Source organism: Hemitrygon akajei, chromosome 12 (genome assembly GCF_048418815.1).
Source record: "Hemitrygon akajei chromosome 12, sHemAka1.3, whole genome shotgun sequence".
Taxonomy (NCBI): domain Eukaryota; kingdom Metazoa; phylum Chordata; class Chondrichthyes; order Myliobatiformes; family Dasyatidae; genus Hemitrygon; species Hemitrygon akajei.
The window spans coordinates 45593524-45618013 of record NC_133135.1 but is presented as its reverse complement, the minus strand read 5'-3'; the positions used below and the strand labels follow the sequence as shown (position 1 = coordinate 45618013).

General features: G+C 39.3%; 1 protein-coding gene across 1 annotated transcript in view; it reads right to left on the bottom strand.

Annotated features, from left to right (window-relative positions):
* faf1 (Fas (TNFRSF6) associated factor 1) overlaps positions 1-24490 on the bottom strand; it is a 329838-nt gene that overhangs the window by 155062 nt on the left and 150286 nt on the right. Inside the window, exon 8 of the mRNA XM_073063028.1 lies at positions 17014-17100. Coding sequence (XP_072919129.1) covers positions 17014-17100 — 87 coding nt within the window. The remainder of the gene's footprint in view (positions 1-17013; positions 17101-24490) is intronic.

Sequence of the window (24490 nt, the reverse complement as noted above, 5' to 3'; positions counted from 1 at the left end):
ATAATATTCCTCAAGGGATTTGTGTGATACCAGCTGCCTATTCCAGACCGTATCACTGAACACCTACACTCTGTCCACCAGAGAAAGCAGGATCTCCCAGTGGCCACACATTTTAATTCCACGTCCCATTCCCATTCTGATATGTCTATCCATGGCCTTCACTACTGTCAAGATGAAGCCACACTCAGGTTGGAGGAACAACACCTTATATTCCATCTGGGTAGCCTCCAACCTGATGGCATGAACATTGGCTTCTCTAACTTCTGTTAATGCCCCTCCTCCCCTTCTTACCCCATCCCTGATTTATTTAGTTTTCCCCCCTCCCCTCCTTTTTTTCTCTCTCTGCCCATCACTCTGCCTGTTCTCCATCTCCCTCTGGTGCTCCCCTCCCCCTTTCTTTCTCCCTAGACCTCCCATCCCATGTTCCTTTCCTTTCTCCAGATCTGTATCCCTTTTGCCAATCACCTTTCCGGCTCTTAGCTTCACCCCACCCCCTCCGGTCTTCTCCTATCATTTCGTATTTCCCCCTCCCCCTCCTACTTTCAATTCTCTTACTATCTTTCCTTTCAGTTAGTCCTGACGAAGGGTCTCGGCCTGAAACGTCGACAGTACTTCTTCCTATAGATGCTGCCTGGCCTGCTGTGTTCCACCAACATTTTGTGTCTGTTGCTTGAATTTCCAGCATCTGCAGATTTCCTCATATTCAGTTGCCTTCTGTTGGCTTTTAAAATATTCCCACTAATTTCTGCCCTCTCTTTGGATTTTAAGTTGGCTTTGACTTCTCTTGTTAGCCATAGTTGTGTCATCTTGCCTTTAAGAATACTTTTTCCTCTTTGGGATGTACATATCCCGTGCCTTCCAAATTGCTTCTGGAAATTCCAGCTATTGCTGCTCTGCTGTTAACCCTGCCAGTGCTTTTATCCCCCAATCAATTCTGGCCAACTCCTCTCTCACATCTCTGTAATTCCCTTACTCCACTGTAAAACTGATACATCTGACTTTAGCTTCTCCTTCTCAAATTTCAGGGTGAATACTATCATATTATGATCATTTGACCCTAAGGCTTCTTGTAATTTAAGCTCCTTAATCAACTCCGGTTCATTGCACAACACCTAATCCAGAACAGCTGATCCCCTAGTGGGCTCAGCCGTTAGTTTCTCTAAAAATGTCATCTCATTGGCACTCTAGATATTCCCTCTCCTGGAATCAAGCACTAACCTGATTTTCCCGATCTACCTACATATTGAAATCTCACATGACTATTCCACATGCATTTTAGGTTGTAAATTTGTAAGCCACATCCTTATTACTAATTGTCTATATACAACTCCCATCAGAGCAATAGCCACTGCTCTACTTACCGTCCTTACACATTTGGAGAAAAAGGATGCTTCTGTGAGAATGTTGTTCTTGGACTACAGTTCAGCATTCAACACCACAATTCCATCCAGGCTCGACAAGAAGCTCAGTGACCTCGGCCTTCACCCTGCCTTGTGCAGCTGGATCCTGGACTTCCTAGCAGATCGCCAGCAGATGGTAAGAGTGGGCTCCCTCACCTTCACCCCTCTGACTCTCAATACAGGAGCCCCTCAGGGCTGTGTACTAAGTCCCCTCCTTTACTCCCTGTAAACCCATGACTATGTCGCCACCCAGAGCTCTAATCTGCTAATTAAATTTACTGACGATACTACACTGATTGGCCTAATTTCAAACAATAATGGGGTGGCCTACAGGGAAGAAGTCATCCCTCTGACACAGTGGTGTCAAGAAAACAATCTCTCCCTCAATGTCGTAAAAACAAAGGAGATGGTTGTGGATTATAGGAGGACTGAAGATGGGCTAACCCCTATTGACATCAATGGCTCTGGGTTGGAGAGGGTGTAAAGCTTTAAGTTCCTCAGCATTCACATCACGGAGGACCACACATGGTCTGTACACACCAGCTGTGTGGTGAAAAAGGCACAACAGTGCTTCTTTCACCTTAGACAGTTGAGGAAGTTTGGTATGGGCCCCCAAATCCTAATAACTTTTTACAGGGGCACAATTGAGAGCGTCCTGACTGGCTGCATCACTGCCTGGTATAGGAACTGTACCTCCCTTAATTGCAGGATTCTGCAGAGAGTGGTGTGGACAGCCCATTTTACATTGCAACTCATCCTTTGACTGCAATTTTGCCCTATCAACAGCCTCTCCTCAATACACACTGCCTCTGTAAACCAGCTACTTGATCTTAAGCACTATCATCAGTCTTTCCTGTGACACTTCTTGCATTGAAATATATGCAGCTCAGGACACGAGTCATACAATGCTCAACCTTTTGATTCCTAACTACGTCTGAAGTCTTACTAACATCTGCTTCCACAACCTCCAATTTCCAAAACCAATGTTCTAGCATTCTGGTTTCCATCCCCTGCAACTCTAATTTAAACCCCACCATGCAGGATTAACAAACCTTCTCGCTAGGATATTTGTCACCATCCAGTTCAGGTGCAAGGTGCAACTCCTTAGTCATGTATTAAACTGTACAATCTTCCTAGTTGAGGCCTCACTAGCACATGGCACGGGTTGCAATCCTGAGATCACAACCCTGCAGGTCCTGCCCTTTAACTTAGCACACAACTCTCTGAATTCCCTATGCAGAACCTTGTCACTCGTCCTACCCATGTCTTTGGTACCTACATGGACCACGACTTCTGGTTGTTCACTCCTCCACTTAAGAATGCTGAGGACTCAATCTGAGATATCCCAGACCCTGGCAACATACCATCTGGGAATCTCGTTCTCACCCACAGAACTTCCTGTCCACTTCCCTAACTAACCAATCCCCAAAGCGTTCCTCTTCTCCCCACTTCCCCTCTGAGTCGCAGAGCCAAACAGTGCCAGAGACCCAACCACTGACTCTCTTCTGTTAAGCCAATCCCCACCTCAAACAGTATCTGAAGTGATATACCTGTTGTTGAGGAGGATGGCCACAAGGATACTCTGCACTGGCTCATTAACCCCTTTCCCTTTCCTGTCACCCAGTCTCCTGTGTCCTACACCTTGGGTGTAACCTCCTCTATGCCCTTTCCATCACCCTTTCAGCCTCCTGAATGATTTGGAGTTCACCCAGTTCAACCAGAGCTCCAATTCCTTAACGCAGATTGTTAGAAGATGTAGGTGTAGTTGTCAGGGACACTAGAGGTCTCCCTGCCTTTCCACATCCTGCAAGAGGAGCTTTCTACTAACCTGCCAAGCACTTCTACTGCCCTAGCTGAGCAGATTTAAAGAAGGGAAGGGAAAAAAAAACTTAACCTTGAGCTTATTTTTTTGGCTTTCTCTCACTGAAGCCTCTCGTTGCCAAAATCTCGAAGAGCTAAAGCCTCAAGATCACCACTATGAGTCTGTCCACTTAGACGAAGGTCGAAGCACTTGCCTCTGCCATCCCTTAACTTGTTCTTGTTAATCAATCAAACACAGATTGGTGGCTAGTCAAAACTCTTTTTCACTGTAGCGACCCACTGCTGGCTTTTCTACTCGGGCAGCGAACTTGAGTGAAATCCCCTCCTCTCAAAACTTCTGATGTCCCAATGTTAAATGAAGAACCTTAACCCTATGACATGTTTGATTCTTTACTTTGAGGAATCAACTACTCCAAATCCCTCCTGTCAATCTTCTTAGGATCTTGTTTCAATGTTATCATGTTGCATTTTCCAAGACTAGAAGACAATTATCATGCCAGTGCCGAAGAAAAATATGGTAACATATCTTAATGACCATCGCTCAATGGCTCTGACATACATCATCTTGAAATACTTTGTGAGGCTGGTCACAGTATACCTCAATGCCAGCCTCCCAAACAACTCTGACCCACTACAATTCATCGATAATCAAAGCAGGGCACGCCATCTCCTTGGTCTCGCACTTATCTCTAGAGCACCTGAATAACACAGACACATACGTCATATTTTTATTTATTGACTATGGCTTCACCTTCATAAAATAATTCCAAACTAGGTCTCTGCACTCCATTTCTTGACTTCCTTACCAACAGACAGCAATGAGACAAGTTAGGCAACAACACCTCCTCCAATGGTGCCCTTCACTATACTACTCATATACTCACAACTGTAAGGCTAAATTCTAATCAAACTTCATTCAGAAGTTTCCAGATAACTCAATCATAATGGGCTGGATCTCAAATCGTGATGAGATGGAGTACAGGAAGGAAAGAGAGAGTCTAGTGACAATTACCCTTCCCTCAATGTTAGTGAAATAAAGGACCTCATCACTGACCTCAAGAAATGAAGTGGAGTAAACACTTGTCTGCATCAATGGCATTTAGGTGGAGCTGGTTGAGAGCTTCAAGTTCCTAGGTGCAAATATCACCAACAATTAATTTGTCCAAGTCCAGCTCTATGTACAGTCGGGTCACAAAAGAACACCATCACCCTTATTTCCTCATATTCCCAATTAGTATTACCAAATATTATAGATGCCCAATAGAAAGAATCCTATCCCTATGCATCTTAACTTGTTAAGGTAACCGTCCTGCCCAAAACTCCAAGAAATTGCAGAGAGTTGTAAATGCAGCCCACTGTGTTACGCAAACCAAGTTCCTTTCCATTGAAATAAAGACCACAGATGCTGAAATCTGCAGCAACAAACAATCTACTTGTGGAACTCAGTGGGTCCAACAGCCTCTCTAGGGAAAAAGGAATCATCAACATTTTGGGTTGAAACCTTGGAGTCCTGATGCAGGGTTTTGATCCTAAATGTAGTCAATGCTTTTCATCCTAGAGATCCTGCTAAATCTACTAAATTCCTCTAGCAGATTGTTCACCGCTGCCCTCCATTCACTCCAGATCCTGCACACTTTCCATCATATTGAAAAATTAGCCAATTAATCAAAGACATCCCCTACCCACAGGCATAAAGCCAGCTTCTGTTCTGCTCTTGAACAGACCTCTCATACTCTAAAAGATAAACACTTCATCTCCCATCTACCTTGTTGTAGACCCAAAACGTCGACTGTCCAATTCCTTCCACAGATGTTGGCTGACCTGCTGATTTACTCCAACACTTTGTGTTGCTTCTGATTCCAACATCTGTAGTCTCTTGTGTTTAAACCTTCTCTACCTACAATGTACTTTCTCTGTAACTCTGCCTTCTGCATTCTACTATATCGATGTAATGAACTGTTTGTGGATGGCACGCAAAAGCTTTCACTATATCTCAGTACATGTTAATAATAAACAAACACCGACTATAAATTTCAACCAATCTTACTAATTCTCATTAAAAATGTAATGCCCTTAACCCATCAGCTACATTCACAAGCAAATGTAATGCCATGGTTTGAAGACCAAAACTGTGCCCAGTATTCAAGCTTTACAATTACTAAAAGCTTAGCAGAATCTCAGCAAAACTTCAAGACATCCATGCAGTGAAAGGAGGTGGCAGTAAAAGTCAATTGACCACTTGCCTTCCTAATTGCTGCTTCACTTGTATGTTTACTTGCATTTTTAATAAATTAGCAAAACAGGGTCACTCTCGGTACCAGGATCTGTTCATTTTTCACCATGTAACAAAAGTTAATTTCTATTTGTTCGAAGAGCATAGCTGCAATTCTCTTCACAATAATCTCAAAATTAACCATTTGCATTTCTAAATAAATTAAACTCACTTTTATTCACAGAGTAACTTGTGAATAGATGAAGCCCAGCATCAATTCGCACAAGTAGCCTGTCACTCCCACAGGCTTGTATATTCTCTCACCATTTTCAAATCATTAACCAATCATTTAGCCATTCTAATACTATCTCACAAATGATTATCAGGCTGACTAACCAATAGTTCCTAATTTTTAGCTTTGTCAAATTGCGGAGATACATTTGTTATCTTCAAAATCTATTGGCATCATTCCAAAACCCACAACATTTTAGAAAAGCTTTGCGTCTACTAGCAGAAACAGAAAATTCCATCTTGCACCATCTATTCACAGATTATTCTTCAAACAAAAGCAAATTTAACTTTTCTGGATTTGAAAATGATCCAGTGAGATTACTGCGCAGAGAATTTCAGCTACGCACTTTGGAAGAATAAACTTCTGCTTTGTTAAGTGCTCTATCATTCATAGTTCTTAAGGCCCAGATAGTTAGCATTGCTGCTTCTTTGTGGAAATAACACATATTGTACATAACAATTCTTCTGAGAAACAACAGCCTTCAAAATAACATGTCAATCTACCAAAGGGAAATCTAACAATTCAGTAGTCTACAGATGAACAAACCTATTTATACAACTGGAACAATGATTATCCCCCCCTCCCCATGCATAAGGCTCTTGAACAAGAAGGAATAGGTTCACTCACCCTAACACTGAAATTATTCTGCAACCTACGGACTCACTTTTAAGGACTCTAAAACTTGTGTTCTCAATATTTATTGCTTATTTATTATCATTTTTCTTTTTTGTGATTGTAGTTTGTTGTCTTTTGTAGATTGTCTTTGTTGTGTTCAAGTTTATCATCGATTCTATCTAGTCTCTTTGTACTTACTGTGAATGCCTGCAAGAAAATGAATCTCAGGGTAGAATATTGTGACATGTATATACTTTGATAATAAATTTCTGTAAGTTTGTACATTCTCCCCATGACCACATGGGTTCCCTTTGGGTGCTCCAATTTCCTCCCACAGTCCAAAAACATACTGGTTGGTTGGTGTATTTGTAAATTGCCACGCGATTATTAGGCTAGGGTTAAATCAGGGGTTGCAGGGTGGAGTAGCTCAAAAGGCTGGAAGAACCTGTTCCACAATGCCGCTCAATAATGAATAGATAGACAGATTTTGAGTTTTGAACAATGGCTGCTGGGAAATCCTCAGATCGATTATCCACTCACATATTCTCTACTTTAGCTAAGGTTTAGTCCTAATCCTTCTTTACCGGTATGTATTTAGCAAAATTAAAACATTGAAGACTTCCAAAGTTCTGTTTGTATACATTTCAGTCTTCTCTAAAGACCAAATATTTGTTGGATTCTGCCAGCAATTCCTTGCACATTTTCAGAATTCCCGTGCAGCTGCAGAGGTCTGATCTTGTTTGCTAAACTTCACCAGTAACGTCATGGCTGTGCTTTAAGAAACAGAAGCAGGACTAGGCCATGCAATAGGCTGTACATCTACCCGGTTATGCCCTGAAACAGTATGTACATTTCAATGGCTTTCAATCCACATGGACTTCAGCACTGAAATAATATGCCCCCAGAATACCCCACCATTTATGCTAGGACATCTGCTCTTGAACCTTGCCGGAGTTTAAAACTGGCACAAGTCTGCAAGCATATTCATTTGAATGACAAGTTGTAGGGACATGGGAAGATGGCAAAACAAGCTAAATAGCCTTTTGTTATTTATAAATCCTTTATTGCTTTTAAATAATGTTTTTTGGTGATTTTAATTTTTCATGAAAATTAAAACTCTTATTGTTACTAATATTGGATCTTTGAGCAGAATAACGGCTATTAAAAAAAACTTGAGTTTTGAACATTGGAACGCTAAGAACATTGTGACTGTAAACTTTGAGAAAAGTTTCACAGGTTGAGCTTTGTCTAGCCCACCAATTACATCATGCAGCAAAAAAAATTTGATCAGAGCCAGCATGAATAGTTATAACAATTCAGATCTGATAAATTCAAGGTCTTGGGGAACAGGTGGTGAGTGTGGCAGCAAGCACTATTCATCAAATTCTGGGCTGTTACATTTCAGAAGCACACAGAAGGACATGTATGAAGTCTGAAAGCACACTACACTCAAAGTTTACAAGAGCTTATGTGCAAAGTGAAATTCAGTCTCTGGCAAAATAATTTGGGTACAATACCCCACCAGAGAAGCAGATGAACTAACTATGAGAGCCGATGCAAGTAGTGTTTTATTCAAAAATTAAAGGATCCACAGAACTAATAACCTAAATAAAAACTCTTCCTTTGTCAATTGTATTTTTATTCATAACCACATAAAAATGTGGCACGAATAGTTTAGAGTGACAGAAAAAAAAAACAAGATAGCAAACACCTTTAAGCCTTCCAAGTGACAAGAATCACATTTGCCAATAGGAAAAAACACATTTCAGACCTCAGTATCAGGCTGTCAGAAACAATGTACAAGTTCAGATGCCACATATTCAGTTCTGGTACTACAGATTCAGTTCACATTCTCTGGAGAACAGCTGGTTAAGCCTTTGTGGTGCTTTAGTATAAAAGAATAACTTGCACTCACACTGATTTTCTTTTAGTATGCAAGCAATATTGCTCAGTACAAACACTATTTTGGTAAGAGTTTGAAATATGATTTCACGATTCATTGTGTTAAAGAAGCACAAATATAATCCGCCAGGGACTTAATCCTATTTTTCTTACTTGGTTCCCAAATCCACACAGCTAGATTTAATCAGATGTATACATAAGCATAAATACTAACAATGTCAGACAAGTATCTGGAGTGAAATTAGCAGCACTGGCTACTTGTTATTTCAGAGAACAAATACTATTAAAGTCCAATGTTTTGTTACACTTGAGGTGCGCTCACTGAAAAATAAGCGCAATACCCCAAATTGTCTTGAAGTGAAAAAGAGAGGTAAGAATACACCAGAAAAATAAGAAAATGATTTAAAAAGGTCTGAGTAATCTTGCAATTTTCAGAACAGATTAGCAATTTTGTTTGATGGTATACAAGCAACAACTTTGCTGTGACAGATGGTGAAAATGTTTGTAGGCTTTGGCTAGCATGTCATTTTCTTTATTCCAAAAATATTAAACCAAAATGAAATACATGCAAGGAATCAGCAAGTAAGAGCATTATTCATAAAGATTATATGATTTTATTCTATGAATTCCGGAAAGCAAAGGATAAAACTTCAGCTTGCGACAATAAAGTAAGTTTTATTTTCTTGACATCTTCAGGTTTCTCTGCCATATGACATAATCTCATCATCCACAAGGACCTAACAGCCTCACTGGCATGAAGTAGCAAATCAAATACAAATCCCATCTGGGAATGGTCGAGAGCCCTTGGATCTTAGGAATGAAAGCTGTTATCATTTTGTGAATTACAAGAACTATAAAAGGACACTCTACTCAAGCTATCATTGAATGTCACCTGAAAGCAATCACAAAAGGGCTCTACCTAGGCTTATCTCTGAGCTCTGTCACTAAGGCAACCAGAAGGGAATAGGTTTCAGTGGGTCTATGAATTTAGGAAACCATAAAAGCCAGGGCAAAAAGATATGAGCAGCCTCTCAAAGACTGATTGCATTAATACATTAGCAAATACGGTGAAACACTGGATAAATGTCAGCAATTATGGAAAGACTCCTCAGAACAATCCATGATGTCTGTCAGCCTCCTGCAGTGTGATATCTAAGTGTCATTTAGTGCTTTCTAAGCTGTGATTTTCATAGACCCAAACCCAAACCACAACATGCAAATTAATCTCAAAGTAGAAATAATTTAAAATAAATTCTTTCAAGGCTGCTACATGTTACATGTCACAGATTTTACAGAGACCAAAGGATACCCGCTTCTTTGAAGTCTGTCATCACAGAATTTTGTAGAACTTTGTACAGTCTCACGAGCAATTGTTTGCAGTATATAAAATCAAATACCCAAAACCTGCATTTGGTTCTACTCATTTAAATTTACTTGCTGGATGTGAGAAAGACTCACGGTGCCATGGGAACCATTTTCTCTACATTTCTTGTTAACCTCAAGCTCAATAAACAAGGAAACTGGATAGGCTTGCTGTAATTGGATTCCTGTATAATCTTGATTCTTTTCTGAACCTGATGGACCTGGCTCATCTGGCAACATCAGTTAACTTAATCTAAGTCAACACTCATTTAATATATTATTTTTTGAATCCCTTTAGGTAGTAAAAATACACTGATGGCTGCAGCTCACTTTAATGAGGGATGGGATACTGTACTAGTTGTCAATAATTCTGTTCTGGCATATCCTCACTAGGGAATCATTTATAGACTTCCATGGTTAGTAAATGTTTTCATTCTGTAAAAGTTCAACTGTGACAAAGAAATAACATACAATCATGTGGAATCTCATTTTACATATAAAAGAGCAGGTTTTCAGAATTTTAAGAGCAAGAACACTGCAGCACTGCAAATGTTGGGCTGGAGTTCTAACAAGTATAATTTACCCTTAAATTCAAAAAATAATAATTTGGAAAAAACAAAGACTATAAATTTAAAATAAATCCAATATCATTTTATATCATGATCATCTGTATGATGTGGAAAATATTACACATTTTGAAATTTAAATGATATTCTTCATAAAACTAACCATATTATAATATTTTGGGATATTAATGGCTCACCTCTGAATATGATACAAAAGTCAATATTACAAAATTGTTAAGAAGAGAAAATCTGCAGATGCTGGAAATCCAAGCAACACACACAAAATGCTGGAGGAAACCAACAGGTCAAGCAGAATCTATGGAAAAGAGTACAGTCAATGTTTCAGGCACAGAGCCTTCATCAAGACTGGAGAAAAAATGTTCCAGTCCTGATGAAGGGTCTCAGCCCAAAACGTCGAATGTACTCTTTTCCATAGATGCTGCCTGGCTTGCTAGTTCCTCCAGCATTTTGGGTGTGTTGATAACAAGATTGTTGCATTGTTTGGGACCAAATAGTGAAAGACTGTAAAGAATGTGTATTTAAATTCTCTTTGCAATTTCACTACATAATGCCACATATCTAATACTAAAATCAAATGACATAAATAGAGTTGAAGAGAAAAAAGGGTACAGCAATGATCTACTACAACATACATCTTTTCAGAAATACATAGTTCACATTCCAGCCCTGTCTGATGTATTCCACGATGGCAGGCTACCCAGATATCTTGGCTGAAGTAGAAATGTTGCAATGTCAATTCACTCTGTAAATAATATAGCTGCACTCTCAGTGAAAAAACTGTTTGAAGCTGTTTAGAGAGGGAAGACTCAAAAAGGTTCTGTGAATATTTTTTAAGTCTTCTAACAATTAAATGTTCTGAGGAGAAAGAGTTAGGATGAAAACAGTCCATAGAACAAAGCTCCCTGAGTCACCCTGAAACATAACTGCAAATGTTGAAAATCAGAAACAAAATCAAAACATGTTGGGAATATTCAGTACAGACAGCAGTATCCAGGGAGTGAAAAAGACTTCACACCACAGATCAATAACTATACATCATATCATCAAGCTGAAATATTAACGTTCTGTCTGCATAGATGCTGAGTGACTCGCTGAGCATTTTTAACATCTGTCATTTGAACAGCCTTGTGTAAACAACTTCACCATCATCTTCGTAGGCAGCCCCTCAGCACTTAAGAGTGTCTTGTTTTTAGACTTGTACTGCGATCAGTGGTTCAGGTCAATCATTTATTTGGGACAAATCTTAAACAACATAAAATAATTGAGAAAATAGCCAGGATTCCCTTTGTTTATTTGGGACACCATGTCGCTTAAGTGGGCAGGAGACTTTTACCGAACAGTTTTTACTTCCTGTCAGTCACGTTAACTTGTGTAGCCATTAGACATAAAACCATGCTTACAGCGAACTGTCTTTAAATAGCATCAGTTCCATGTGTTGGTGTACAAAGAGCAGTAATTTCTGTCATTGATAGTTGTCAAGAAATAGGCAGTAGGACGATTTATGCTCACTGCGGAACTTGGAAGGTATCGGCAATCATCTTGAATGTTACAATGAAAATAAAGATTTGGAGGATGCACTCATCAAAAGAATTTTATGATGGCAGTCCATTATCTGTATTAGGTGTCTGTGCTAATTTTGTTCATTTACAGACAGTGTGTTAGTTGCCTATGGTATCCAATGATGACAGTGAATCCTTTATGGGAGAGTTTTTAATGTGGAAAAGCCGTTGCACTGGACAGTTCCACTGTATCAACCTTGGAAGTCTGACTCCTGTGGTATGAGTCGTCATCACAAACTGATGTCTTCCTTGGTTGCAGTGGATAACCATGACTTCTATGCCTTGTCATGCCCTTCACTCTCCAATGAAGCATTGAAGAACCACCTTCCAGGTCATTGGATCTCACTGATGATCTCATCCGTCCAGTTTGCTGGAGCTGGCTTTACATGCTAGAACAGTCATGTCCCTATTTCATGAGTGTATGAGGCCTGCCAGCTACCATCACCTGGTTTAACCTGCCTGTCAAAATGGTTTACCAGGGTGTGGCCACTGTCATATGCAAACAGCTACTTGGAGCCACAGATGAGAGCATAGTGTCTTTTGGGGACCAAAGGAAAGTGAGATGCCTCAGAATGGACACCCATACACAGTAGGAACTAATCCATAGTTTTATTGTACTGTAATAGCATTGGTAGTGTTTGTTACTCAGTTAAATGGCAGTTTGTCTTTGTTTTATATCTTTTTAAATTTTCCATGAAACTTTGGTGAATTGAGGCAGCCGATTTACTTGGCCACAATGTACTGGTCCCAATGTGTACCAGTTAACCAGACTCCACAATATACTGTAACTTACAATAAGAAATATTTATTTATTTTTTGTTTCCTTATTGTGATACAGCGTGTAATAGGCCCTTCTGGCCCTTCAGGCCGCACCTCCCAGCAGTCCCCCAATTTAATCTGAGCCTAATCACAGCCTAACCAACTGGAATGTCTTTAGACGATGGGAGGAAACCAGAGCCCCCGGGGAAACACTCCTTACAGGCAGCAGTGGGAATTGAACCCATGTCATCTGTACTGTAGAGCATTGTGCTAACCACTACACTACCATGCTGCCCATATAAATATAAAAATAAATAAATAAATAAATAAATATATATATATATATATGTGTGTGTGTGTGTGTGTGTATATGTATATGTGTATATATATATATATATATATATATATATATATATATATACACACACACACACACACAGACAAATATATATTTTAAAAAGATCAGTAATGCAATAATAGTATTCGTGGACCATTCAGAAATATCATGGCAGAGGGAAAGAACCTGTTCCTGAATGGTCCATGAATACTATTTTGCAATGTTCTTAAAACACTGAGTGTGTGCCTTCAGGTTCCTGTCCCTCCTTCCAGCTGGTCCTTAATGATGCCGTTTTTTTTTGAAGCATTGCCTTTTGAAGATGGCCTCAACAGTGGGAACTCTAGTGCCCATGATAGAGCTGGCTGAGCTTACAACCTTCTAAAGATTTTTCCAGTCCTGTGCAGTAGCCCCTCCATACTAGATGAAGATGATGCAACTAGCTAGAATGCTCTCCATTGCACATCGGTTGAAATTTGCTAGTCTTTGGTGAAATATCTAATCTTCTCAAACTCCTAATGAAATGTAGCTGCAGGAGTGCCTGCATCAATATGTTGAGCCCAGGATAGATCTTCACAGATTTTGGCGCTCATGAACTTGAAGCTGCATAAACTGCTAACCTCTCAACGATAATGTAAAAACATTCTCTTAGGATGCAATTTGATGCACCAGCAATTCAGTTTCTCAACCTACAGATGAGATGCTATTACCTACCTCGTTATGAACCACTGGTTTATTCTGGATGTATTGGAAAATTGAAATGCACACACAATATTGGAGGAACTCAGCAAGTCAGGAGGCAACTATGGAAAGGAATAAACACTTGACATTTTGAGCCAAAACCCTTCATCAGAGAATTTATGTAGGATACCACATGTATCAAAAATGAGACTAGCATTGAGCCAGCAGGTGTTTCATTGTCCAACTGTTATGCTGTTGATTTGGTACATGATGCTGCTGGACCCCTCCCTGGCATGCTGTCTGCAAGTTCAGGGCTTTATCCACCTACAAGTGAAAGAACCAAAGCTGCCCCTTCTTCTGCAGCTGGAAATCATTTCCAAGTTAATGTAGGATTTGGAGCAACTTTAACATTCATAGGATAAATTCAGTGTTCATAAATGAATATGCAAGGTTTCAAGGTAACAGATTTTTTTTTGTGAACTCCTATCCCAACAAGGAGATGCCATTAGGAAGGAAGAATATAATTTGGTTTAAAAAATTAATCTAAATCTGTTTCAAAATGTAGACTCTCTTTCTCCACCCCACTTCCCTCCTTCTCTGTAGTTCAGTCATTCAGAGAGCTGGACATTATGTTCCTAAATTCTTTGAGCTATAGTTGCTCTATACTGTAGGTTTATCTTAGCTTCTTATGATGGGAAAGTATATTTTTGTGAATCATTTGCTGCATTCATGGGATAACAAGCTGTAGCAATTTCCATAGATTTGTGAATGGTACCTGTCTGAGAATGAGCCTCACATTTTTGCAACATAAAAAGGTAATTTCATCAACCTATCCCATTGTACGATACCCTCTGGCAATAAAGGTCTATGATGATACCTCGGAAAATATATGTTGCCTCCTGTGTCTCACAAGCCACTGTTCAATGCAGGCAAAATTACTGATAAAATTCACTATTGCTTTCAGTGCACTAGTGCAGAACCAGAATTCACTGTGTATTATGTATTGCACTGTACAGCTGCCACAAAACAACAAATTTCTCAACATGTTAGTGATAATAAACCTGATACTGATTCAAGATACAGCATAGGATAGGTAGGATCAATAATTATTTCAAATTGTAACAGGGATCTAAATAATTGACAAAGAATAGTAGCATCGGCTAACCATGATAAGAGATCTGGTCACAAGGGTCATTAGTCAGATCCATGATAAATTCTCAAACTTGTTGAGTTCTGGGTTTGTCTCAGTTCAATCAGTACTGGTTGGATTTAGCACCCAACATGTTGATTAGATAGAATTAGATAATGTAGCTTTGGCAGTATTACAGAGATTAAACAACAAGATCAAGCTGTCACAGATCCAGTCATATTGGATCAGATGTTCTGTCAATTGCCATTTGCAGGACTGCATGGAGTTTAATCTAATAAAGAACAGACACAAAATGTTACTGCTATCTGCAACCAAGTCCTAAATGCAGTTTGTACACTGAGGGAACTCAATTCTCTTAAAGCATCATTAAAATGATTTAAAAAATACAACTTTTTGCCCTCCAAACATCTTATGCAAGACTCAAGGATATAAGTCTGCAAATTATAGTTAACAGTAATTCCTCAGGTTAGATGTCTACATACAATGGCGTTCTCCAAGTATCAACAATAGGAAAACAGAATTGTTCTCCTTGAAGCAACTAAGATTCAGAGATGCACCAGGCCCCTTAGACAAGGCAGACAAAGAAAGTCTGTTTGTATTAGATGATCATACACGAACTAGAGGATTCAAACTAGAGACACAAGGAGGTTGCGAGGAGAGTTTTGTTATTTTTAGAAAAAAGGGCTCTTAGTGGTAATATCCTGGAAGTTGCACCTTTAATGGGGATCTATAAATTCAAAAGGAATTTGGATAGGCTGGGAGGAAAATGAACTTGCAAGGATAAAAAGACAGAGTGGAGGGTCCAACTAAGCTGCCCTTCTCCCAGCAGCTACAAACTTCTTGAACTGAACGGATTGTATGTGTCAGCATGATTCAGCAAGGATAGAAAATGTTACATAGGATAGGGAGTAAGGCAAGGGTCAAAAGGTTGAGGCAAGGGGGAATGAGTGGGATGGCAGGCAAGGGATTTACTATGTCAATTATAGGTGTTGTAATTTAAATGTTTTCAACATCTGTTCACATGCAGTAGTAGTAGTACAACTGAATACCTTAACTATTTCAGAGGGCATTTATGAGTGAACTACAAAGTAGCACACCTGGCAGATCTGTTTCCTTACAGCTCCAGTCACCTGGGTACAGTCCCGATCTCTGGAACTACAGTTGTGCAATTCCATGTTTTCCATGATTGCATATGCTCTCATTTCCTCCCATTTCCCAAAGACATGGAGCTTAGTAGGTTCTTAGCCACTATTAATTTTCCCTAGTGGGTACGTGAGTGGTAGAATCTAGGTAAATTGGGATGTGGTAAAAATCTATTACAGAGAGAATGCTTTTGCTCTTTGAGCCAGAAAAGACATGATCAGTCTAAACGGCCTCCTTCTATTGTCAGAAGGAAATTTAATAATACACTACCAGAGTGGGTATAGATGGCAGTCTTCATGCTCTTTTGGAATTTAGTTGATTCTGCAATCATCATTACTAATATGACTAGTTTGTTTTAATATAAATTCCAGATTAAGTTCTTCCTGAGAGGTTTGGAACATGCATTTGCACCTGGATTATTAGCCTGGTAATTTAACTGCTCCATCACCATCATAACCATGTGGAGAATAAAAATAGTTCATAGATTAGAGAAAGAGAAAACTGTTAATTCTAATCATTAAAGCAGGTGGAACATCATTGATCCTAACTGAATGATTATTAGTTTCAGAAAATTTAAAACATCAATATCACATATAGTTTTTTTAGTCCAACCAAATAATCAATTTATTAACAATGATGTTGTCAATCAAAAATCTTTTAAAGACAAATCTTGGCTTCACTGCAGCAGATTTTCCCCCCAAATTAAAGCTTAAAAGTTTTATAATTACTCCACATCTTAAATATTTCTACAACAAATTCATAACAGAAACTAAATCTTTAACAGATTAAAGTAAATTAAAACCCAGGCTTCAGTAAACAGGCTTTCATTCCAAATTATGTTAAAACTTGAAAAAGAAATGAAAAATGGGTGGCTAAATTATTTCAGTTGAAAGTCTTTATGTGCTGAGATACTAAAACACCTTGAAATATTTATACAGCTGACTATTCTCAACCAGGGCAAATCTGAAAAGTAAGCTCTTGTGCCCTATGCTTCTCTTCAATTATGTAAGATGTTTGGCTAATGGTTACAATGGTCATATAAAAAGAGTAATACAGAAATGAAAATATCAAAACCACATACTAACAAATGCCGAGTGGTACATAAAAGAACATCTGCTGAAAGAAAGTCTCTGCCTATTCATTACACAATAACGAGTGAAGCACAGTAAAATTCGTTGAAAATACATTGCACTCACAGAATCATCCTCAGCAGCAGCAGGCCAACCTTCCCATACCTGATGGCGGACGTGAATGTTCGTGAGGTCAAATATGTTACACTTTACCTAATAAAAAAAAAGTTTAAAAAGGATATAATACACTTCATTTTGCTTTATTAGAAAGTCATTTCCAACATACAGCACATTTTTAGCATAAGTCTTTATGCAACAAATGAAGAGAATAGTTATTAATGTCAACTTCATATTTGAGCTTTTTCTATGACTTTCAAAACATTTTCAAAATAAAAAGGCATGGTTGTCAAAGACAGTGTCATTCAACACAGTATGATGATCACTGGATAGTTTTTGAGAAAAGTAAACAAAACACTCCATTTAGAGTGTGTTTTTTCAGGTCCCAAACATTATACGTATCAATATGATTTGGGCTATTCAATTAAAAGAGAACTGTACAATGGGCAATTTTAAAAAAAATGTTACCATTCACCTTAAATGGAGACATTTATTATTCATCATTCCTTTCTTTAAACATATACCAATATAACATTCTAAAGAATGCTGAGGATATACAGTAACCTCAGTTTTACAAGTACGACCTAGCTTCTGCTAAACAGTATAGGTAAAACAAAGCTGCTGGAAATTCCACAGCTTCAATGCTGTGGAAAGTTTAGCATGTCTTAACTGTTAAACACTACTTCTGCATGCTTGGCAAATTTGGAAAATGACCTTCTTAAATACTTTAAAGTCATTCCATTTAATGATTTTGTATCAAAACCATTCACAATTAATCAAAATATTTTTTAAAAATCCATCAACGGAAAGATAAGTTAGAAATTGGTTGTACACAATAACAGGAACTTGGTCCAAAACTTAAATTTTAAACATAATCCTCAAAGGCTAGTAGCATTCCACATTACAACAATACAGTTCAAGAGATTATTATTAAACTTTGTTCATTATAGGAATTATTACAAAACAAAATTGCAGGCATATCCTTGAAATTCAGCTTTCAAAACAAAAATCTAAGATCACTGGTGCATGCAATTCAAATATTTTTCTTTACAAATCAAATTGGGTTTCCCTGAAGAGCATGTATCAAGGATATTCCCAAAAATGGCAATTACCAACTTCAAACATGCTCAAAACATTTATCAGAAATTAGGTTTATCAATTCATCCAAAAATAAAACAACTAATTTTAAGAGATTGGATACTTGCAAGAAGCAAGGTGAATTACTGCAAAAGTCAGTCAGAATTGAGACTCAAGTACATTGAAAATTTGGTATTTGAATAAGTGTTCCCTATTATTCCTTTCAACATAGATCATCTACTATAAGACAATTGGCCTAATTTGGAATCCTGTGTGCAGTTCTGGTCACCTACATCAGGAAAGATATCAATAAGCTTTAAAAAGTACAAAGAAAATTGACAAGGATGTCACGTCTTGAGGAAATGAGTTATATGGAAAAGCTGAACAGATTCGTACTTTATTCAGTGGAGCATAGGAAAATGAGGGAAGATTTTATAGAGAGATACAAAATGATGAGAGGTATAGATAGGATAAATGCATGCAGGCTTTTTCCACTGAGTCTGGGTGAGATAAGAACTAGAGGTCATAGGTTAAGGATGAAAAGTGAAATACGTAAGGGATACATGAAAGGGTATTCTTCACTCAGAGGGTGATGAGAGTGTGGGACAAGCTGCCAGCAGAAATGGTGGATGCAGGTTCAATTTCAAAACTTAAGAGAAACTTGGATAAATATATGAATGGGAGGGGTATGGAGAGCTATAGTCCAGGTACAGGTCAATGGGACTAGGCAGAATAGTTCAGCACAGGCGAGATGGGTCAAAGGGTCTGATTCTGTGCTGTGGCGCTCCAATTAATAATAGTACGCTTTACAATTATAATCTATATAATTATAAATAATACCATACTACAAATCAAAATTTTCACAAATTGCACAATTGACCAGCTATGTCATAAGTTATACTCATAAGCTCCAATTCTCCAATGAATTCCACACTAAAATCTCCAAGATTTTTTTAAAATAACAAACTAGTGCACTCAAGGGCTCATCCCATCTGCATTAATCAGCTTTACCTAAGTCAGGGAGTTCTGAAGGTCAATTCCCTTCATTGTGGTGAAGTTGACCACCAGGAGAACATAAATACAGGAGATTCTGCAGATGCTGGAAATATGCAGCAGCACACATAAAATGGACAGGATGCTGCCTAACTTGAATGCACAAGTGTTTGCTGTTCCTATTTCATTAAACTTCTTTACTTGCATTCTGCTGGAATCATAAGTGTAGTTCATTTTCCATTTTTTTTCTCCTGACTTGCATTCTTACTACCCATTACGCCTGCTGCCATTTAGGGCAGCAATGAAGGTCCTCCATCTCTGTCTGGCCCATTGTGCCAGTAGCTTACTCTCGGTTTTCACTACTGTCAGCCATGCATTCTTGCATGAGACTCAGGAATACCATTGCACATATATGCAGAAGGATTCTTCATTGCTGTTTCTGTAACATTTTTGCTTGGCTAGTCAGGGTTGTTACCCCTGAGTTGAACCCCCAAACTTAGAATCAGAATCAGGTTTAGTATCACCGGCATGTGACATGAAATTTGTTAACTTAGCAGCAGCAGTTCAATGCAGTACATAATCTAGCAGAGAGAGAAAAAAAAACCCATAATAAATAAACAAGTAAATCAATTATGTATATTGAACAGATTATTAAAAAATGTGCAAAAACAGAAATACTGTATATTAAAAAAGTGAGGTAGCATTCAAAGCTTCAAAGTCCATTTAGGAGTTGGATGGCAGAGGGCAAGAAGCTGTTCCTGAATCGCTGAGTGTGTGCATTCAGGCCTCTGTATCTTCTACCTGATGGTAACAGTGAGAAAAGGGCATGCCCTGGGTGCCGGAAGTCTTTAATATTGGATGCTGCCTTTCTGAGACACCACTTCCTAAAGATGTCCTGGGTACTTTGTAAGCTTGTGTCCAAGATGGAGCTGACTAGATTTACAACCTTCTGCAGCTTCTTTTGGTCCTGTGCAGTAGCCCCTCCATACCAGACAGTGATGCAGCCTATCAGAATGCTCTCCATGGAACATCTATAGAAGTGTTTGAGCATATTTGTTGATATGCCAAATTGCTTCAAACTCCTAATAAAGTATAATCGCTGTCTTGCCTTCTTCAGGACTATATCAATATGATGGGACCAGGTTAGATCCTCAGAGATCTTGAGTTAGAGATCTTAGAGGACTAGTGGACCACTCTTAGTCTAACCTTCTATCTGTTTAGCATGGGTGACCCTACCAAGAGCCAAAGCACAAGGCCCTGACTCCAGGCAGCATAGCTCGAGTATTTGAGGCATGCAAGCATCCAAATAATGACATGGTTGTCGTCCTCTTGGAGGTCTGTTATTCTGAGAACTTATAAATAATGAAGAAATATTAATTTAATACAATGCAATCCTTCATGCCTAATTACACATAACATTCAGGAGAAAAACCTAATATTCCTATTTGAGTAAAAAGTCCAGTTCTCAATGATAATATGATTTCAGTACAACAGTAGATTACGGTTAATTGAAACATATCAGGATCAATACATTTTTGCCCAATTAAGTAGCTACCCCACTTAGCAACACTGTAGCTTAGCAGTTAGTGTGACACTATTGAAGCTCAGGGCAATCCAGAGTTTGGAGTTCAATTCCTGTGCCATTCTGTAAGGTGGCTCAATGTGTCCTCCTCATGAAATATGTAGGTTTTCTCGAGGTCCTCTGGTTTCCTCCCATAGTCCAAATATGTACCAGGCAAGTAACATGGTCATTGTAAATTATCCTGTGATTCGGTTAGGGTCAATCAAGTTTGTCAGGGGTTGCCGGGGCGGCATTGCTTGAAAGGGGCAGAAGGGCCTAATCTGTGCTGTATCACTAAATAAATTAGACAGTTTCATTGAAATAGTTTAAAACATATTAAAAAAGACAAACAGGGTAACAAATTATGTATTTAAATGAAATACAGAACAAATTAGAACACCAGCAATACTACAGGCTACTATAAAACTGTGTATTAGTTTATAATACATATCAACGGAGGAATTCATCCAGTGTATGGTTCTGTGTTCTTTTAACTGCAAGTGAATAGAATCAGTACAGGGATCTAATACAAATGATGGACTGCCATCCTACAATGCTTTCGACAATTATATCCTCCAAATCTGACAAGTGAAGTCAGAGCCAAAGTAAAAGCAAAAGAGAAGGCATACAAGGAAGCCAGAGTTAGTGGAAAGATAGAGGACTGGGAAGCTTTTAAAAACTTGCAGAAGGAAAGTAAGAAGGTCATTCAGAAGGAAAAGATGAATTATGAGAGGAAGCTGGCAACTAATATCAAAGAAGATACTAAAAGCTTTTTTTAAGTACATAAAGGGTAAAAAAGAGCTGAGAGTAGATATAGGATGAATACAAAATGACACTGGAGATATTGTAATGGGAGATGCAGAGATGGCAGAGGAATTGAATGTGTATTTTGGATCAGTCTTCACAGTGGAAGACTTCTGCAGTATACCAGATATTCAAGAGTGTTAGAGAAGTGAAGCATGTGCAGTGAAAATTACGACTGAGAAGGTCCTCAGGAAGCTTAATGGTCTGAGGGTGGATAAATCTCCTGGACCTGATGGAATGCACCCTTGGGTTCTGAAGGAAGTAGCTGGAGACAGTACTGAGGCATTATCAATCAACTTTCAAAAATCGATAAGGATTCTGGCATTGTACCGGATGACTGCAAAGTTGCAAATGTTACTCCGCTATTTCAGAAGGGTGGGAGGCAGTGGAAAGGAAACTATAGACCTGTTAGCCTGGCATCAATGGTTGGGAAGTTGTTGGAATCGACTGTTAGAGATGAGATTAGAGTACCTAGAGGCACAATGACAAGATATGCCTAAGCCAGCATGGTTTCCTGAAGGGAAAATCCTACCTGACTAACCTACTGAAATTCTTACAAGCAGAGTCGACAAAGGAGATGCAGTAGACATGATGTACTTAGATTTTCAGAAGGTCTTTGACAAGGTGCCGCACATGAGGCTGCTTAACAAGATAAGAGCCCATGGAATTACAGGGAAGTTACTAGCGTGGGTGGAGCATTGGATGGTCAGCAGAAAACACAAAGTGGGAATAAAGGGATCTTATTCCAGCTAGCTGCAAGTTACCAGTGGAGTTCCACAGGGGTCGGTGTTGGACCACTGCTTTTTACAACTTACGTCAATCATTTGGACTACTGTATTAATGGATTTGTGGCTAAATTTGCTGAAGATACAAAGATAGGTGGAGGAGCGGGTAGTGTTGAGGAAACAGAGAGCCTGCAGAGAGACTTAGATAGTTTAGGGGAATGGGCAAAGAAGTGGCAAATGAAATACAATGTTGTAAAGTGTATGGTCACACACTTTGGTGGAAGAAATAAATGGGCAGACTATTATTTAGATAGGGAGAGAATTCAAAATGCAGAGATGCAAAGGGACTTGGGAGTCCTTGTGCAAGATACCTTAAAGGTTAACCTCCAGGTTGAGTCGGTTGTGAAGAAGGCGAGTGCAATGTTGGCATTCATTTCTAGAGGTATAGAACATAACAGCAGGGATGTGATGTTGAGGCTCTATAAGGCACTTGTGAGACCACACTTGGAGTATTGTGTGCAGTTTTGGGCTCCTTATTTTAGAAAGGATATATAGACATTGGAGAGGATTCAGAGAATGATTCCATGAATGAAAGGGTTACCATATGAGGAACACTGAATTGAATTTCGGTTTATTGTCATTTAGAAACCACAACTACAATGCAGTTAAAAAATGAAACAACGTCCCTTCAGAATGATATCACAAAAGCACACGACAAAACAGACTACACCAGAAAACCCACATAACATTTGGCAATCCCCAAATCCAGAGTCCAGAGAGGCTGCTGCGTATTAATATCGCGCTACCATCTTAGTGCGTTCCCTGGAAAGGGGCTCCAAACCCACCAGACATAAACAAGACTACCCAGACACACCAAGTCAGAAGACCAACTCTACCACCCAACAAACCAAAAACTAAAGCTACAAGACCTACACAAAACCAGTTACATATAGTTATAGTTAACATATAGTTACAACAGTGCAGACAATACCATAATTGAATAAAAAACAGACCATGGGCACAGTAAAAATAGCCCAAAGATGTTAAAAGACTATAAATTCAAAAGAAACCACCATACAGTTTCCACAAGTCCTCAGGGTCCCGATAGACTCATCATCCCACGCAGGCAGCAGAAGGGAATACCTCCACTATGGACTTCCACAGTGCCGCCGGACCCAGCCTCGCAGACACAGCACACAGTGAAAGCGCCCCGACCGCAGCGGACTCCAAGTCCGTCAAACCTCCAAGCCTCTGACCATCCCCTCCGACACAGCCTCTCTGAGCACCATCCTCTGCTGAGCGCACTACAACGCCCCCGCCACCGGCAACGCGACCCTGAGGACTGGGGACCTGTTCTTCCCAGCAGAGACCCAAACCTCACAACAGCAGCCGCAATGAAGAAGGCCTTCCTGGAGATTTCCAGATGTTCCTCTGTGCTCCCCACGTCTGTTTTTCATCAGATTAGGATTGTGTTTGGCACCCCGCTTGCCAAATAACAGATATCAACTCTGGAGAGGCCACTGCGTCGCACCGCCATCTGGCAGCTCTTGGGCTGTATTCCCTGGAGTTCAGGAGAATGGGGGGGGGGGGGGGGGGAATCTCATAGAAACACTCCGAATGTTAAAAGGCCTGAACAGATCAGATATGTCAAAGTTATTTCCCATGGTAGGGGATTCAAGGACAAGGGGGCACGACTTCAGGATTGAAGGATGTCCTTTTAGAACTGAGATGCGGAGAAATTACTTCAGTCAAAGGGTGGTAAATTTGTTGCCATGAGCAGCTGTGAAAGTCAAGTCATTGGGTGTATTTAAGGCATAGATAGATAGGTTCTTGATTAGCCAGGGAATCAAAGGATATGGGGTGAAAGCAGGGCAGTGGGAATGACTGGAAGAAGAGGATCATCCCACGATTGAATGGCGGAGCTGACTCGATGGGCCGAATGGCCTACTTCTGCCCCTATATCTTATGGTCTTATGGTTATAGATACCCTCAAATTCTTCGCAGTTACTAATTTGAAGTAGTTAAAATGTTTCATTTTTATTTCTTGCCATTTCTCATTTCTCCATTGCTCTTAAACAGCAATGATGTAAGCTGTTCTGAATTGTCTTACTGCTTATTTCTGACCAACTTCAAGTTGAAAAAAAAATCACTGCTTTTTGAACAAACACACACAACTGATGGTACTTATATAACTTCACTCTAAGTATGGAGTAGTGTCTAACGGCCACACAAGTGCATACAACTGATGCTAGGTAGAAACCATTAGGTAACAGTCTCCTGTCCCAATTATGCAGCATAATGTCCTAAATAAATCCTGGCTTTTACT